General features: G+C 44.2%; 2 protein-coding genes across 5 annotated transcripts in view; both read right to left on the reverse strand.

Moving 5' to 3' along the window:
* ECSCR (endothelial cell surface expressed chemotaxis and apoptosis regulator) overlaps nucleotides 1-2,066 on the reverse strand; it is a 19,578-nt gene extending 17,512 nt beyond the window's left edge. The window contains exon 1 of the mRNA XM_083624513.1: nucleotides 1,963-2,066. The gene's annotated coding sequence lies outside the window, so the exon portion shown is untranslated. The remainder of the gene's footprint in view (nucleotides 1-1,962) is intronic.
* STING1 (stimulator of interferon response cGAMP interactor 1) lies at nucleotides 1,930-18,535 on the reverse strand. Of its 4 annotated transcripts, none has more exons than XM_083624492.1 (7): nucleotides 18,184-18,535; nucleotides 11,643-11,892; nucleotides 8,995-9,178; nucleotides 8,407-8,515; nucleotides 6,993-7,231; nucleotides 5,890-6,076; nucleotides 1,930-3,469 (listed from the first exon to the last, which is right to left on the reverse strand). In XM_083624492.1, the coding sequence occupies exons 1-7, from the start codon at nucleotides 18,209-18,211 to the stop codon at nucleotides 3,282-3,284; spliced, it is 1,185 nt and encodes a 394-aa protein (XP_083480618.1). In that variant the 5' UTR covers nucleotides 18,212-18,535; the 3' UTR covers nucleotides 1,930-3,281. The 4 variants fall into 4 exon arrangements, with proteins under 4 accessions (XP_083480618.1, XP_083480619.1, XP_083480620.1 ...); XM_083624493.1 differs by lacking the exon at nucleotides 18,184-18,535 and adding an exon at nucleotides 14,372-18,158; XM_083624494.1 differs by lacking the exon at nucleotides 18,184-18,535 and adding an exon at nucleotides 13,438-18,158.
* Nucleotides 18,536-18,806: the final 271 nt, after the last annotated feature.

The following is an 18,806-nucleotide window of genomic DNA, read 5'->3' on the forward strand; positions in this document are numbered from 1 at the left end:
CTGAATTCATTATACTTGATAACGGTGCCTTGAGAGAAGCGTGATCCTAGCATCTTCGAAGGTGGCAGCTGGGGGACCCCTCTTCAAAAAGTCCTCCTGGGACTTAGGTGATTTTTCTAAGTTTCCTTTGAACCCTAGGCCCACCCCCCTTCTTGGGCAAGTGCTCAAGCAGCTGGTAGCTGCCCAGTTCCAGGAATTCTTGGAAGGAAGGGATTATCTGGGCCCTTTCTATTCCAGATGAAACAGTGGACATTCTGAACAGGTGCTGGGATGGGAGTTGGTAATAGTTTGATAGTAGAAAATAAAGTGAAGCTGAATCTGGACAATACTGTACTACCTTGAGATCCTATACCCTATGAGAGATCTATTAATTAGGCTTAGGCATTCTTATGTTGATACCTAACTCTCCATAGCATGTGACACTTAAACCAGCCTTCCTCAACCTGTTCCCTTCTGCTTGTGTGTCACCTGCATCCCTTCCTAAGCCACTTTTTGCCATGTTTTGATGCGATTCAAGTCAGCAGTGGGTAACCTACAGCATGTGCACCTAATTAGGCCTCCAAGGTCTCCCCATCTGGCCTGTAAGGTAGATTTTTTGGGGGACGACGCTTACCAGTGCATCACCTGACATATGATAGCAGGTGTTGGAGTGGTGAAGCCATAGCACCAGACTCCAGTGCACTCCACGAATGCCCCCAATCCTTCCTTTACAGCCATTGCTTATTTTGGTACATTTTTCTGTTGCCTGAGTGCTGAGAAAGAGGAGTACCAAATTTAAGAAGTGCCAAATTGAAGCTAGAAAAGACAAATCAGGGTCACACACTCTTGATTTTTCCTTTGCAGCTGCAATTTGAATTCAAGCTGTGGCTGCAAAGGAAGAAAGACTCAGGTGTGCACATCCACACCTGCAGTCCAAGTAATAGTATCTCAATGCATTATATACCAGGTTGGGGAAGGAGGAGACAGATTATGTCACTAAGGATATTAGAGAGATGCCTGAGATGATGTAAGTTGACAACTGCATATAGACTTTCTTTTGTACAGCCGGCAGGGTCAAAAAGAAACTACATGTTCATGTAAAATATGGCTTGTTCCATTTGTAATACCTGCTGCTGTACTTTGGAGTTCCATATATCTATCTGTAATCAACACACAATTTCCACACCCAGTAAACTGATTGCCCTCTTGGTGATTGTTGTCATAGATATAGATGAATATAATGTATTGACTTACAATGTCAATAGTATTTCTTACCAGAGGTATCTGGAGACATTCTTTTCACTAGTTTCCAACCAAAAACAGCCTTGCAGTTATTGGTAAATTATTCACAAATATATAGTCTATTTCTTAAGCATTGAGAAATGAGAGAAGTACAGTGGAGGAGGTGGGGAAAGAGACTTCCCCTGGTTTGCACTTTCTTTCCACTCCCGTTCCCCTTTTATGTACAGATGTTTTCTCACCTCTGGAATTGTCATCCTTTCTTCACTCACTTGCCATGCAGCATAGAGAAATATTGCTGTCAAATTGCCAGTGTTTCTATGTTGTCCTGTGTTTTTCAGACTGGATTTGTGGTAAAAACTTTGCAAGTTCACTGTCTGCAGTGGCTTTTAACATACAATTCTTTGAAGCATCTCAAAGTAGCGGTACATCCCTGCTTTTGTTCAGGGTGTTTTGAACCCAAGGCTTACATTATCTTCTTGTAGGAATGGATTTAGACACTAGGAGAGGATATATAGTTTAGTTATTATCCTTCCTTGCTCACGTTAGTGAGATCAGCAGGGCACCATCCTTTGCAGCTTAACTTGGAAGCTAAGACAAGGTGGATTTAACCTTCTAGAAACAATAATCCACGATGCTCTAAGGCAGACTGGATTTTTCTTGGTATTACTCCATTTCTCCCTCTTAAAAACAACAATCACACACACATTGTTTTGTGAAGAAATAAAAGTAGTATTTACTTACACAGTCTAGGTCTTGAAGCAGCAGTTACAGCAGCAAAATGAAGGCAGGTTTAGAACTACTAAGTTACAAAAGTACAAAAATATAAGTTTCAAAAATGGTATCTGAGCTGCCTAGACAGGAAGGAAGTATGTAGTATTACAGCTTCCTGCCAAGGCAGACAAAGGAAGTGATCTCACAGAATTTTCTCTAGCAAATATTACAAGAAAGCTCTAAACATGTCAAGTGGAGGAACAAAAACAGGAATAGAAACTGACATTGGGGCAATCTGAGAAAATATTCAAGGGGTAATTAAGAGGCTATTCATCACTCATTCCTCAACTGGAAACAACAGGAAGCCAGGGTAGGCTTTTATTTGTTGCTAGATATATTTGCTGAATTAAACTTACTTTGCAGCAAGCATTATAAAAGCGTCTTGGCCATGAGAAAGGGCACTGCCACATCTTAAAGCCACAAATGAAAGCATTTCCTCAGCCTATCTAGTGGCTCTAGTGTGAATCCAGCCTCTTACACCACACCCACCTGTTTTCTCCTACACAAATACTCGCCCCCCCCCCTCACACATAGCTACTAGCTTCTGATTAGCCAGCAAACAGAAGAGAGGAAACTGTTCTAATGGCTACTACCAGCAGAAGAGGAGACTGGCCCTCTCTTCTCTATTCTGGCAGTGTTCGGTTAGAAAGGCTCTCATTGGATTCTACCAGTGGAGAGGAGAGAAGACAGCATTGATCACTGGTACTTTCACAAAGAGCATGGTCCATGTAGAGGCAAAGCCACACAGACTCTCATCCCCTGGATTACTATTTTGGTAACCTTAATGATTCAAAACAATAATTGGTTGCTAGGAGAGAAACAAACTCTTTGGTTAAACAAACAAAACCTGGACATATCTTTTTCATAGCTTTTAGGTATGAAGTCCTCACAGATTTCATGGTATCTTAGAAAAATAGGCCTTGATATTAAGTCAGGGGGAAAGCTGTTTTCTTCTCTCATCACCTTTCTCCATAATATTTGGAACAACTTTGAAGAAATAGAAGAAGAGGCAGAAGGGAGAAAGGCATCAAAGGAAGCCACACATTCATATGAAAGAACAATCCATAAATGTTTGTCTTATTCCAACATATCTCCATGCCCACAAAGTCTCAGAGGTGGCCCTGCCTCAATTTTTACCAACATCTTCATGCTTTCTAAAAGGGTTTTAGGTCTTGTTGGGGTCAGTCTGCATGTATTAAAATTTGGTACTATCCTGTACTATCCTGTACCAGCAATCCTGATGATTTCCACAAGAAGGGACATGGAGCTGTGAGGTGGGGGCCATTATTTCAGTAGCCACAACTATGCAAAGACATGGGATGATCAGTGCCACTAATCAGGAGCTGAGTCCTGTTTGATTCAGCATTATGTATGCTGCCTTCATACTTTTCATCCATGGTATACTCCTCCTGGAGCTCCTGTTCCATGTGTCTTAGGATAGTCTTGGACAGGAAGTGCTTGTCATTTTCTTCTGAATCTGGGAAAACAAAACCAGTTGTGACTGCACTGGTCTTTTCATAGGAAAACGTGAAGCCCTGCAGCTAACTGCTAGAAGAGCACTCTCAGTTGCATCAAGACAGATAGCTGTGTTATCTTTTCAAGTCTATCTATTACTACCCTGATTTGATTTGATTTTGCCTCAGAAACTTTAGGTAGAGTGTGTGGTAAAGATCTATGTATCAACAGCACCATCCTGGTGGCGCCGCAGCCCTTGAATTGCCAACTGTACCAACAATCATTCCCAGGAACTGCATAGATCTCTAAGGTGGATCTATAGCATGATGAAGATCTCACAATATGCTTGCAGGAAGCCGGAGTACAGAACTCGCATGTTAGAAAAGCCTCATTAACTCTGCAGCAGGTGGTCTCAAAATTTTGTCACAGCAACCAATCCCTAATCCAGAAAACAATGATATTGACTTCCGCCTGTGTGTTTCAAGTGCAATCTTTTCCACTCCTTTACAAAGTTAAAAACCAAAGTGCTAGAATGGTACATTATATTCATGCTTAATTTTTAACTGCCACTGACCCCTTGTTGGAGGATATCTTGCCCAAACACTGTATAGGTTATTTCTTATCACATGGTTGAGAAATCCCTTGTGCACTTTCGTTTTGTCATAATATAGGTAAGCCTGCCATCCTTCCACTTAGTTTTTCTTGGAAATCACTAACAGATTCTCCTCATGCAGCTCTGTGCCACTTCAGGGTACATTTCCTTTCTTATCCAATTATTTTCTTCAGTTGTCAAGTCTTTTTTTCAGGTTTCTCTAGTCCCCCCCCCTTCAGTCTCAACCTGGGTCTTTGTTTCCAGAGGTGCTGCCACTACTCGAGTCACGTCCAGGGCTTTCTGTCACGGAAGGAGTTTGGGCCCCTTGCGCTTGGTTTCTACCCTCTCCGGCCCCCTTCCAAATTGTCCGGGGTTTGGTAGGGAGACCAGGCAGCACTGTGGGGTGCTTTTAGAGGCTCCAGAGCTTTTGGAGAGGTGTGGAGCCCACACTTTACTCCTCTCTCCCTCTGCAGTAGCCTGATCTCGCTCAGAGCAAGCGCAATGAGCTGTGATCTCTTTGTGTGGTAGACCGGAAGTCTGAGTTTTTGATATATGTTATCTCATAAAAAAAAGATGTCTTGTTCTTATTAAGAGAAATTCAAAAGGCAAAAATGAAATATGCCAGAATATACAGCTGAATATTTAAAAAACCTTTCATCACATACAGTAGGTACATTCAAGGAGGGGGGGAGGTAAAGATAAAAGACCCCTGGATGGTTAAGTCCAGTCAAAGGCGACTATGGGGTTGCGGCACTCATCTCACTTTTCAGGCCGAGGGAGCCAGCGTTTGTCTACAGACAGCTTTCCGGATCATGTGGCCAGCATGACTAAATCACTTCTGGTGTGACGGAACACCATGACGGAAGCCAGAGCGCACAAAAATGCAGTTTACCTTCCTGCTGCAGCAGTACCTATTTATCTACTTGCAGTGGTGTGCTTTCAAACTGCTAGGTTGGTAGGAGCTGGGACAGAGCAATGGGAGCTCATCTCGTCACAGGGATTCGAACCGCCGACCTTCTGATCAGCAAGCCCAAGAGGCTCAGTGGTTTAGACCACAATGCCACCCGCTCCCTAGATTCACAGAAAGCAGTATCATTGAGTAGTGATTTCAGCACTGTTTATGACTCACTGAGTAACTGCTCTAAGGGAATGTACATTTATTTGCAAAAGTATTCATGTATCTCAGTAAAGCACAAGATTGTATGAAAATGTATCTATGTGGTACACAAAATCTTAATTAAAACCAAAACCAAATAACAAATACCACTCCAATATCAAAGGTAGAAACTATACATTCTCTTTATAGAAAGTGTGCTTTCTCACTCAATAATCATAATTTTGATTACAAAAATGTTTTGCAGAATTCAGCTGAGAAAACAAAGGTGAATCCATTCTGTGTGCAAGCCATCCCTACATATCTTCCTTAGTAGGTGAGGCAAGACAGAGGGAGTTCAACTGGCTACAGGTACCCAGGACAAAGATCTCATGGCCGTAGTTCACTAAAAACATCAATTAGATTAAGATGCTTTCCAATGTGCTAAATCTTTATGTGCATTTGTATTCCTATAGCCTTGCTGCTGCACATTAAACTCTCCGGATCTAGGCAGAAATCCAGCCTGAGATGAGAAGAGAATAATAAATCTATGACCTTCTAAAACCACAGGCAGAAGACATAAGAACAGAGAGGAAGCTCTTTCTGAGTTCCCAAAGCACACTGAGATCAGGTCTTTTCTGGTGTAGAAAGAAAGGCTCTACCTGCCACAGGATCCCTTCCTGGAACTAAGCTTGTAGCCTCCTCCTTGCCCCCACCGCTCCAAAACAAATAGCCAGACTGTCATCCCATTTCTTACCATCATATACAATGAGCCGGTAGCAGCCAGAACAGTATTTAGATCTCTGTAAGATTTCTTCCAGTGCTCTGCAGAAAAGCTTGGCTTGTTCCAAACGGTCTTGACAGCTGAAGGCAGCACTTTCATCTTGGGACATGGCAAAGAGGGACCGCAGAGGAGTGGCATACTCCATAACACAAAAATGTTTCTAGAGGAATGGGGAGAAGGACAATCCCAGTGTTATCAGAGTGGCATTTAGACTATTGCTTGAGGAATTGCTGGTTGCTTTCACATCAGCACTAACATTCTCAGAAGGGTTACTTCATAATCTGTAAAAAGGTAAAGGACCACTGATGGTTAGGTCCAGTCGCGGACGACTCTGGGGTTGCGGCGCTCATCTTGCTCTATAGGCCAAGGGAGCCGGCGTTTGTCCGCAGACAGCTTCCGGGTCATGTGGCCAGCATGACTAAGCCGCTTCTGGTGAACCAGAGCAATGCACGGAAATGCTGTTTACCTTCCCGCCGGAGCGGTACCTATTGATCTACTTGCACTTTGATGTGCTTTCGAACTGCTAGGTTGGCAGGAGCAGGGATTGAGCAACGGGAGCTCACCCCGTCGCGGGGATTCGAACCACTGACCTTCTGATCAGCAAGCCCTAGGCTCAGTGGTTTAGACCACAGCGCCACCCGTGTCCCTTTATAATCTGTACCAGAACCTAAAAACCTGCATAGGAGGTGAAGATGCCTTGGTCAACCTTCACTGGAAGATAACTATAGGGAATGTGATCATGTCAGTTCTCCTAGACTTCTTTGTAGTTTTTGATACTAGCAACTATGCTTTGCTTCTGAACTGATTAGTGAGCTTGAGAGTGAGGACTCTATTTGGGGAATCCCACTCCTATCTGGCTAGATGTCTCCAGAAGGTGGTGCTGGAGGACAGAAGTGATGTCTAGAGAGAATTATTCTGAGGGATTCATGAAAAGTTTCATCTTGTCTCCCATGTTATTTATAATCTGCATATAACTAATGGCAGAAGTTGTTGAGTTTCAGGCAAATTCCTTTTTAAAATATGATAAATTCAACACCTATTGTCACTCTAAGACTTTTTTTAATACAGAAGCATACCTCTTTGTTTTCACCCAGTATCCCATAGATACTATTTTTGTAGCTTCTTTTTTTAATGCCAGCAACATCCATGTTCAATTCTGGGAGATTCTTTATGAAGTGAATATGACTGTCAACCGTCTGCAGGTCATCACACACATCGCAGCTCAGGGGAATCAATATGTGCAATTTCCAAGTCTTCTCGCAATTCAGCAAATGGCTGTTGCTTTGGTTGAAAACTCTAATCCGATCTTTGAGGCCTTCAAAACAAAACCGCATTAAGGAAAGACAGCTGGATGGAGACAGTAAGATTACATTAGTACTTTAAGAAGCTCCTCACTTTCTCTATAAGCCAGGGATGGGAATTTGCAGAGCATCTGTACACATGGAATGGAATTCTGTACTGTTTATCAGATTCTCCCATTTTTGGCTACAAAGCCAAAAATGGGAGAATCTGACAAATGGTACAGAATTCCTACACTGATGTGAATGGGAAAACACAAGTATGCAGAAGTTCCTTGTATGAGTTCTATCTGCCTGAGCATATACTCATGACCAGTGCTTTTTTTCTTTAAAAAATGTTTAGGGGTACTCTGATTTCCCTACTCATATTGAAATACTGCCCCTCAATGAGGCCAAACCTAAGATTCACAAAATGTTTAGGGGTATGCGTACCCCCAGAAAAAAGCACTGCTCAAGACACTGCACTCTACAGAAAACAGGCATTTTCTGCTGTTGCTTCTGTGCTGTGGACCACTCTTCCCTCTGCCCTATGCAAAGCAACAACCACCAGTTGTTTGTCTTGGGAAAGCTTCCCTTCACCCGTAAGATTGCGCCATGTTTCATGTGTTTGGAGTCCTCTGAATTTCTGTTTTTAAATAAATAAATAAAGCATGTGTATTGCACTGATTATCTGCAAAAGGCTTCAGTGCTTTTGGAATGAAGCTTCTGCGCTCTGTATGGCTACACGCCCTTTCTTCCGAACCACATATCACTTTTGCAAAATCCAATGATGCACACCATTTACCCATATCTGTCTTCATATTCCACTCTTCTTTGTGTACAAGAGGGGAGCCCCAGCTGATGAAGTAACTTGATCCCAGGGACAAAGCACTACTGTAACTGCTGAGTGATTTTATTCTGCTGAACCTTTTGGCATTTTTTTCTATTTTTTGCTCTTGCGTCGGATCAGAACAGGATATTGTATGGAGATTTGGAAATATAATAACTGCTACCTTAGACTTAGTAGCTAATATAACTAACTGCTTTTGTGGTGGGAATCCACCACAATACCAAAATAAATAATAAAAATTCATGATATAACCTACTAGTGTATACATGTTGAATCTGAATTTCTTTGGTACAGAATTCTGGACATTATAATTCATTTTATATCACTGGCTAATGGAGAAGACCACTCACAATGGATACTCACCAGGCAAAATGAATTTTAAATACCCAACGTAATATGACCAGGCAAGTCCTTGTGCTACATTGCAGTTGTTTCTCTCATACATTTCAGAAATCTCGGCAGCTGATGGACGCTGCAGATGGAAAGGAAAAAGCTGTAATCATACGTTACCATGTGCAAAGCACAGCTCTCATCCCACCTCAATTGACTTCTGTTATAAAGCTCAGGGGAAAGCAGAACCCAGATCTGGGACAGCAACTTGCTGCACAAGTATGAGGCATGATAAGATGCAGCAGGCCATACAAATACATGTTAAAAAGCCACTTCCCAACATTCTGCCACTCTAGTCACGTGACTACTCAGTTGTAGAGTGGACTCATATTGAGATGGACCACCTTTAAGGTTCGGAGGCCTTGCAAAGATTGATAAGTTAAGACTTGCACCTAGAACAGGGCCCACATATTATAGGCTTCCTGGGAAGTGTAACTTGATTCATTTATTTAGATACATTTAATACAGCTTCCCCACAAAGCTCAAAGCAGCTTACATGAAACAGCAGGGAATCAACTATAAAATGAATTAAAAGATTGCTTAATGACCCATGACTGCTACCTGAAGGTCAAAGACAAAGTTTAAAAGTTTGCAGAAGCACACAATGATCAGGTTCCGACACACTGGAAGGCCAGATTCTTTGAGGAGATGCAGGTAGGCTACTCCACACAGCAGGAGAAATAGGAAAGAACGTTTGCGTAGCTCTAGGCAAGCATTCAGGGCCCTTAAGTAGCTCCCATGGTACCTATGGGAGAGAAATTGATGAGGTGATATAATGTGACGGAACACCACAAAGTGCCCTCCTTCCTGAGACCCCTGTTTTGCAGGGATGAGCCAAACATCCTAGTACAACCTCCCTTGACCCCAAGTATTTCAGTATTCTGTGTGATTACTCTCCACACAATAAGCATTCACAACTGAAGAGGTCTACAAATCCTTGCAAACGGCAGGCAGGCAGGCATGCTACCACATCTGGTGTCAGAGTGTGGGGTACCTAATGTAATGGACCAGAAAACCAGTGCTCATCCATGGAGATGTAGACCCAGAGGACAGCACTGAAGTGAAAACAATGCGGCTTCAGAGGTGAAAGTGATGATCTGTCAGAACTGCTCTGAGTGATAAAAATGGTCTCTTCCTTGGAACTCTGTTGCAACCCAGTTTTATCACTCCAGGTGTTGGTGCATATATAGAAGGTGGGGGGGGAGAATTCCTGGATGCCAAGTTTGGGATAAGTACTCTTTGGTGAGAGAACCCCAGCAGAGATTTAAAGTCACAAAAGATGCAAAAAGTAAAGTGTGGAAATATAGGCTATTAGACTTTTTAAAATATGTGCCCATCTAAGAGAGTTCCAAAATGTCCCCTTAAAAGTAAAAGTTTCCCTCTTTCCCCAGCATAGGAAAAGACCACACATTTGCAGTGGTGTAGCGTGGGGGGTGCAGGGGGGGGCCGGCCGCACCGGGCGCAACATCTGGGGGGTAGTGTTAGGGGGCGCAAATCCACGGGTTAGGGGGCGCAAATTACTTGCCTTGCCCCGGGTGCTGACAACCCACGCTACGCCACTGCACATTTGGTAAGTTAAAAAATGTTTTACTTACAAACTCTTCAAAGGTCAGGTTCATGTGCTTCAAAGAAAACTTGGCTTAGTTGCAAAGTGGTGAAAGTCATGGGGGTGGGGACAGATTTCAGCCAGAAGACGGGGGGGGGGGGACGTCGTTCCAGCACCTTTTAAAATTAATTATTCGCCCCCCCTTCTGCTTACCCAGCAAAGGAAGTCCCCAGACTGATTGATCCGCCCAATCCCAATTGGAGTCCCTTTCCTGTGGTTCTGTGAAGGAAATCCCACCCACTCTTCCTTCCTGCCTGGTGCCTGAGTGAACTGCTGCAGCTTGCAGGGGTCAGCTGCCTGGCACTGGGGGTGCAGGAGGAGAAATGCCTCCTCACACAAAACTGGAGTACAGCTGCTGCCTTCCAACACTCCCTCTCTGCCCTGGGTCTGCCCTGCCTGACTTAACTCTTGCAAGGCTTCCTCCTTTCCTGCATCTGCTGCAGTTGGAAAGAGCCAGAGCGGGGGAGGGAGCAGCCAAAGCAAGCAGCTCAGGCACCTGGGGCAGGCATGAGGCGGGGTGAGCCAGGGAAGGGTGCATTGCTGGAACTGTCCCTCCCAGCGCCCGCCAGCTGGAGGGCCGCTGAGCAGGACGCAGTATGTTTGGCTGGCTCAGCGCTGTCCACAAAAGCAGCGCAGGGCCAGAGCCTGAACCGCCATGTTCCTGCAGGGCACCTTGCAGCTGGCGGCTCAGAAGAAGGCGGCGGGCAGATGTCAGCCCCATGCTTCCTTCGCCTGCAGGTGCCCGATCCACGCATCACTCCCAGGAGAGACCCGAGGCTCGGGTGCACTGCAGGCAGGGTAGTTGCACCCCTTCTAGCCGCCCCCAGGCAGCCGGAGGCTGGGGAACGCAGCCACCCAGCACACTGGGAGCTGAGCCCTGGGCCACGTTGATTTGGGGCTGAGCTTCTCATGTAGACTGGGAGGTGAACAATAGGCTTAGTTACCTATATCCTCCCAAGGTATGGGAAGTGGACATAGCTAAGCCTGGCAAGACAGCTTACTCTATGGCTTTAACCCCTTCATTAAGCATGTTAGCTATATGAGGCTGGTAATCCCACACCATAGTTTACTAGGTATCCATGTTCTCATGGGTCTGATGTGGTTCAAACTACCAGAGAGAAAATACTTTAGCGTGAGAAGGCAGGATTCACCTTCGGAGGACCATCAGTGCAATGAGTACTTCCACTTGCACAACTGGGCTCTCCCTCCTTCCCTGGGCCACCTGGTGCCCCTAAAATCAGGAGGACCCCCAAACAAGCGCACAAGGGGAGGAGAGGAGGAATCTGGTAAACTGCAACGCTTGGGGGCGAGGCCAAATTCAGCATCCTAAAACTCAAAACAATATATGTCTCACTAGCCATCCTCTTATATATTCAGCTTCCCGTTGCCTTTCTTCTTTATCAGATCTTTGCTGCTACCAAGCAAGGACCAAGCCTCATTGGGTGAGTCTTCACCTCAAGGCTTATCATGCCTCCATTTCTCTTTTGTCTGTCCTGCTACTGCCAATCAGCTGGCTTTTGGTGTCCTTGAACAACAACTGTCATCCCCACACCATCATGCAAACATCCATCAGTATGTCCCATTAATTCTGCAGCTGTATCACCTGGATGTCACATGACGCAGCTCTTCTGCGAAGTTGCAGGCCCCCTGACACAGCGCTCCAACCTGCAGGGCTGTGAAATGGGTGACAATGCAATGGAAGACAAGGTCTAGGCTCTGCTCAGTGAGGCACAGGAAACAGACACACAGGGCAAGGAAGAGGTAGCTCACATGCCGAGCTCGATTTCCCCGAGGTCTGGGGATAAGAGAGGCAGATATGTCGCTAGGTTGTTCCTCCTTATAAGGCATCATACCTGCAACACATACAAAAGCACAAATTGGCCTTATCATCAAGTGGATGCTCAGCAGACAGCTCCCATCTCTAGCTCCTCAAAGTGAGATAACCAAGTAAATCTAAATCCTCAGACAATAGCCTAGAGCAGTGGTTCTCAACTAGTGTGCTGGGGCACCCTGGGGTGCCTTGAATGATGGTCAGGGGTGCTGTGGGCAACACTGGCCTCTGTCCCTCTTTCCTTCCCTCCCTTCTCTGGTGCCCTCTCACTTCTCTTCCTCCCAAAGGCTTGCACGACTATTTGTTGCAGCAGCTGCCCTGGCTACAAGCTCAGCAGCTGAATGGCCTCTGGGGCAGGCCAGGGGGTGCTTCCCAGGCCCGTGTGGGGCAGTGTGAGGAGGCACATTTCTTTGGGGCAGGGGGCGCAGCTCAGAGACCAGGAGCAGCAGCTGCGGCTGCCCAGAGGACACCCAGGGAGAGGGGAGAGGAGAGGAGGCTGAGGGAACACTCCACAAGGGAGGGTCTTTGAAAAAAGGTGAGAGGCTGCCAGCTCTGCAGGCAAGGAGTGACATAACTGGGCCCCTGAGCCCCGCAGACAGAATGTAGTTGGTCAAAGGAGCCGTGGACCCAAAAAGGTTGAAAACCTCTGGCCAAGAGATTCTGAGCCAGAAATATGTTCCTCAAATGCTGGAGTAACACTCAGTGGGAGAATCACAAGTCATTCCCCTTCCCTTTCCCAACAATGCAGCAGGGCTAGGAGGGCAGTAACGGGCTAGCCAGGGCCCATCTGCTCTTGGGGTTGGTTCTCTTCATCCTGCTGTCTTTTCCCCAGCTCTGCTTCTTAGTTCCTTATCCTTTTGAAACCCTCCTGCTCCCCCTTATTAGGGACAGCTGAAACCGCCACCAGAAGTACTGCATAAAGTAGCCTTCAGGTGTGAATCTAATGTTGAATTTGAAGGGCCAATAGAACTTACTTATAAGTGTACGGCATAGGCAAGATTTAGGAGATCATAGGTAACCCCCCCCCCCGAGGACATTATGGGAGGCCAGCTTTTGTTTGGGGGACCGGCTTCTGCTGGGTGGTGGTGGTGGTGGTGGCAGAACCTCAGTTAACTGAGTATTTTCAATGCCACACTTTTAATATTTTGCGGGGGAAGTACCCTCCAGTACCCCCACAAAGAAGCACTGGTTGTGGCTTGTTTCCACTGATGTTTCAGGTATATCTGTTGTTTCCTCCCCACCCCACCTGAGCTCATTTGGCATAGAATTTGGTCTCTGTTTTCCTTGATAAGGCTTTCCCCTTATGTAGGGCCTTGCTCTGATGCTGAGTTGGTAGATTGCCTGCTGTGGATTGATGGACGTATGGTTGGAGATGGCTTGCTGTAAATGTGCATTTTGCTACATTTTAATTGTTCTGATTATATTTTACTGGGGTTTTTTGGGGGTTTTTTTACGGTTTCTGTAGCCTGCCCTGGGATCATGTAATTTAAGAATGCAATATAAGTGCAATAAATATTATGATGACATTAATAAACAAGTGTGATTGCCTCTAACAGTAAAGTCTCACCCCAAATATGACTGTTTTGTTTGAATGATTCATTGACTTGAAAGCAGAGGTTCTGTATGTTCTATTGTTACCCAAGGAATTGTTAATAAAAGCATTATTAAAAATAAAATACAATAAGAAAGAAGAAGAAAAGCCACAAGAAAAGCAAATAGATAGATAAATAAATAAATAAATATGATAATAAGTTTGTTTGTTTGTTTAAAACTATACACTGCTTGATTGTAAAAAAGTCAAAGCAGTTTACAAAAGATAAAACATTAAAACCAGAAATATTCACAGCCCTACTTTAAAACATACAAAAGTTAAAATACTAAAATAGATTAAAATCACCTCAACTTTCTAAGCATCTGGATAGGTTGGTCTAAACAGGAATGTTTTTAGCATCATCATCATCATCATCATCCATATTAATGACTTGTCTCCTGCACTGCTATTTCATTCACACAGCAGACTTTCACTTTCACACTGGAACTTTCCTCTGCAGCCCCACCCCCACCTCAAAATCTGCTCTAGGGGGTTGGGGGATCCTCCAGAGCAGATTTTGGGAACAGATGATGAGGAAAAGAGGCAGAAGTCCTGCTGCACAAGCAGAAATCCATCCCTGCAGCATCTGATACAACCGAATAATATTGGTGGCATTGGCCTTTCTCCAAACTCAGCTACTCCTCAATAGAGCCCTCACAAATAACTCGTCCAGGTTGCCATTTCAGCAGCAAGTTAACCGGCAGCCTCCCTGTAAGCAGATCTGCTTGAAAGGCTGGGCTCCATCAGCCCATGCTTCTAGGCTGGAACCTGAAAGCAGCTTTTGGTTTCATTAGTTTCACTCAGGAGAAATGTTCAGCTCATTTTGCAGCCCAGAACCAACACTGGCAAATAATCAGTAGCCATTCTCCCCTGCCCAGAAGAGGTGGGAACTCCATTCAGCCACACTCACCGGTCTGTTGAAGTAGCGTTGTGAGGAGGGTCTCACTTCCTGATGTTTCAGTCTGCTTCTCTTCTGCGGCTGTGGGTGGTTACTGGGCTTTGTTTTTTTTACAAAATTGCAGCTTAGGCAATTTGAGGTCAAAAAAGAGCTCTGATTCACCAGCTGAGAAATGTACGACTCAGTAAGACACAAAAATGAGGAAGGGTGGGGTTTGTTGTAATGAATAGTTTTATTTGAAGAAAATGGTTTCGATGATAATGAAAGTAAAACTAGCAAATGGAACTTGTCCAATCCCAGAGCCTCATCATAAGAACTCCAGAAATCAGAGGTCTAGCTAACTGCATTGTGCTCCCTCATCACTCCTTAAAAAGACTAGATGTACTAGCAAGGCCTGTTCAGTACACCCTACACTGTGCTCATTTATTTATTTATTAAAATAAATTTTATTAAGTTTTCAATAAAAAGGTAAAGGACCCCTGACCGTTAAGTCCAGTCGCAGACGACTGTGGGGTTGCGGCACTCATCTTGCTTTACTGGCCGAGGGAGCTGATGTTTGTCCGCAGACAGTTGTTTTTCTGGGTCGTGTGGCCAGCATGACTAAGCTGCTTCTGATGCAACCAGAGCAGTGCATGGAAACGCCATTTACCTTCCCACTGGAGCAGTACCTATTTATCTACTGCAATTTTTTGGTGTGCTTTCTAACTGCTAGGTTGGCAGGAGCTGGGACTGAGCAACGGGAGCTCACCCTGTCACAGGGATTCGAACCACCGACCTTTTGATCAAGCAACCCAAGGCTCAGTTGTTTAGACCACAGTGCCACCTGCGTCCCTACAAATTTTCAATAAAACCATTCAAATCAGTTTTCCACTTTTACATTAATCAAAAATTATTTACTCTGTTGAATTTATCTTAGTGCTGCTAGCGTTTTCAGCTGTATACAGTACAGCTATTTTCCATATATTCAATAAATGTTTACTACTCTTCTTTAACTATACGTTCTTCTTCCTCTCTAATTCTATGTGCTAAATCCGCAAGTTCTGCATATTCTGTCAACTTAAGTTGTCAATCCTCTTTCGTTGGGAGGATTGCATATTTATGCATGCAACAATTGCGGCCCCAAAATGGAAACGGAGCGAGGTCCCAACACCCTGTGCTCTTTTAGACCTGCAGGACAGAGTGGGGAAGCACAGCTGCAGCCCTCCCACCTGGAAGGCCAGCCTGCCATCTTGGAGTGCCTAGAACTGTAAAGCAGGGTTCCCCTGGGGAAAATACTTTGTTGTCAATAGAGTCATAAGTTACATTCTACTCCACCATGAGTTCTCCAGTATACTTAGTGCAGAAACCAACTGCTATTGACTATTTCGTAGCTATTTTTAAAATGTTTATTCCATTGATAGGCCAACTTTAATGTAGTAAAAAAGAAATTCTGAGGCAGGTATATGTTGCCTAGGTTACATGTACACGATGCATGTAAAGCACATTGAAAGCAGAGTATTTCCCCAAAGAATCCTGGGAAGTGGTTTGTTAAAGGTGCTGAAAATTGTAGCTCTGTGAGGGGTAGACTATAGTTCTAGGATTCTTCGAGTGCTTTCAATGTACAGTGTGGACTCACGTCTAGTCCTCTCTCCTTCTCAGGTTCTGGGGAAGTTAACCCACCCGTCACGGCAAGGGATCCCAGGGTGGGTTACAGTAACTCAATTTGAAAATAATGTCCATCGGTACAATAATTTAAAAATAACATCTGTCAGCACAGTAATATAAGAACCTATAAAGGCACAATGAGACTACCTTTTAAAACTACTAAAACCATTACATCCCACATCTTAGAATCAACAGCTAGCCTCATACAAATGCCTGAGCAAATATACATGTTTTGCTTGGTGCTGGAATGTAAAGTGTCACCTGTACCTCAGAAGGAAGGTGAGAGAAGGCATCAGAGGCCATTCTGTCACGGAAACAAGTATTTTCATTTGTTGGTCTTTGATCCCCTGCCAATCAATTTAATTGAGTGAATGTCAAATCTAGTTTATGGAAAGAGTGAGAGAGAAAAAGATATCTCTGCCCGCATCATTCAGAAATGTATAAACCTCTGTTATGCCACCTGGTTTCTGTTGAACTAGTACAGAAACCTCCAGTCTCAAATCCATATAAGACAACTACACAATCTAGCATTTTGTAGATTTATATTGTTACTCTCATTCTAATCTTATTTTCTTATATATGCTTAGTTTCCTGTTTATTGTTTGTTTACTATTCGATAAATATATTTATTGCAAAATATATTCTTTCATGAGCCAGCCTGCTGAGTTGAGACCACTATAAGGCTCCCAAAAGTGGTGTTCTGGGGGGGAGGACCAGAGAGGGACTTTGGCTGGATCGTAAGCTTGTTCAGCTCAGGCATGTAGCCTGGCAGCCTGGCATAGAACACTATTTTAAAGGGTTGTTTCCCCCTGCTGGGCTTAGACAGAGCAGCTGCCCCACTGCTGATCAGGGTTTGGATCTGGTGTAACTTTACACCACCTTAATTTACAAGGGCTTGGGCTTACTTTATACCAACCTCTTGGACATAGGATTGCTCTGTGTGTGTGGTATTCTTGACTGGTGTGACAATATAATTAAATAAAATATTTGGTACTGCTCAGTCTCATTCTTCTGCAGTAATAAGTCTCACCTTACAGAGTTTTTGCAAAGCTTACAAGAAGAGAACTTGAAGTGTTATAGAAATGTGTTGTTTCTGTCATCAGCATAGTTTTGAAATTTTACCCTTGCTTTTCTTCTTTCCACGATAAAACCCATGACTAATTTCTGTAGATGTTGTATGGATTGAGCAACTAACAAAACGTAGAGAACCAAAATAGGGCTTTACAACATAATCTCACTTTTTGCACGGAAGCAACATGCTGACCACATGCTGACGAGGAAAGATTCGGTTCCTTAAACCTGTTTAGATCAAACTTAATCTGTTCATTCATGTCAAGTTGCGTTAGTGCAGGTTCCATTCTTGGGCAATGTCAAGAGTAGCACTCCCAAGATTCTGAGCCCCCACAAACCTCCAAAGTCTTTCTCCTATCACCAACAGTCATTATCAATATTGTTGCATGCCATCCCAATCTCTGAGCAGTGTGAAATGTCAAAGGTTCCCGGCACTTACCCACAATTCGTGTTTCCTTTTGGAATGAGGTACAGTGGAGACTGTGGGGTCTTTATGATATATGGTTTACTTACAATATATACATCCTGACACTATGATGGAGGCATCCACGACATTAAGACTCCAAGAGGGTCTGCTCCTCCCATAGCCACAGTCATGGGTGTAGCCAGGATTTATTGGAGGGCATTATTTTTGGGAGGGCATAACTGAGTTATCTGTGATGCAATTGGTCAGTTAGTTAAGTATTTTTATTTATTTACTTGATTTAGAGGGGGCAGCTGTCCTGCTGTCCCCTGGCTAGGCCCATGGTCACAGCCTTGGATTCAAACAAAAATCAAGCCCCCCCCCCGGCTTCTGCTTGCTTCTTCTCCAGTTTCTAACTTACACACCCACCCACCCTCAACTCTGGCCTTTTGTCTTTCTAACTACCAGTGGGTTGAGGAAGGGGTCCCATCCCTTTGCCATCCCACACAAATCCATTTCCTTTGCTCCCCTTAACAGCCCATCATCTCACCTAGGAGCTAGATTGGCGATTATAAGAATTAGAAGGGTGCACAGGCATTCAGACTAACCACATTACCCAAAAACTAACACTACCTTTCTTCTAAGTAAGTGGCTCCTAGACGCTTCTGCCCATCTCATCTGATTAGCCAATCAAAATAATCATTACCAGTAGGTCCCACTTCTGCCTCCAGCATCTCTCTTCCATAGAAATGGCCTTGTTGGGGCGGTGGATTATTTTGCTCATTCCCCTCGTGTTTTCTCTCTGTAAGAACGCAATTACAGTGGTGCCTCTGGTTACGAACTTAATTCATTCCGGAGGTTTGTTCTTAAGCTGAAACCGTTCTTATCCTGAGACGCACTTTTGCTAATGGGGCCTCCGGCGCTCCATTTCCATTCTCATCCTGGGGCAAAGTTCACAACCAGGAGCACCAGGAGGTTAGCGGAGCTCGTAACCTGAAGCGTTCATAACCAGAGGTACCACTGTTAAAAAGGGGTTAAATGTAGTATTCACTATAGAACACAATTCAAAACTGCATTCAAAAAACCATGGTAAAGTCTTGGCTTGTTTATTTGCAGGTGTGAGGTGCGTTACTTCACGACTTCCCCTTGCTCTGTCACAAGTTCCCCAGACCTATAACTTGTTTCGATTCTGCTTCACAAGCAGAGTTGTCTCTAACAATTACACATACACACACACATTTCTATCTCATCTTGTTATGAGTTGCATGTATTTAAATGCTTTAAATAAAGTTCAAAATACCTTAAAGTGTTCATTTGTTCTATCTCTTT

This window comes from Podarcis filfolensis (assembly GCF_964270895.1).
Source record: "Podarcis filfolensis genome assembly, chromosome: 7".
In the NCBI taxonomy this organism is placed as follows: domain Eukaryota; kingdom Metazoa; phylum Chordata; class Lepidosauria; order Squamata; family Lacertidae; genus Podarcis; species Podarcis filfolensis.

Excerpts from the sequence above, each read along its gene's own strand:
- STING1 (XM_083624491.1), bottom strand. The coding sequence starts at position 11,929 with ATGATAAGGCCAATTTGTGCTTTTGTATGTGTTGCAGGTATGATGCCT. Across the intron at positions 7,232-8,406 it reads TTTAAAATTCATTTTGCCTG|GCCTCAAAGATCGGATTAGA; the intron begins GTGAGTATCCAT and ends TTTGTTTTGAAG. Across the intron at positions 6,077-6,992 it reads TACTGGGTGAAAACAAAGAG|AAACATTTTTGTGTTATGGA; the intron begins GTATGCTTCTGT and ends CCATTCCTCTAG.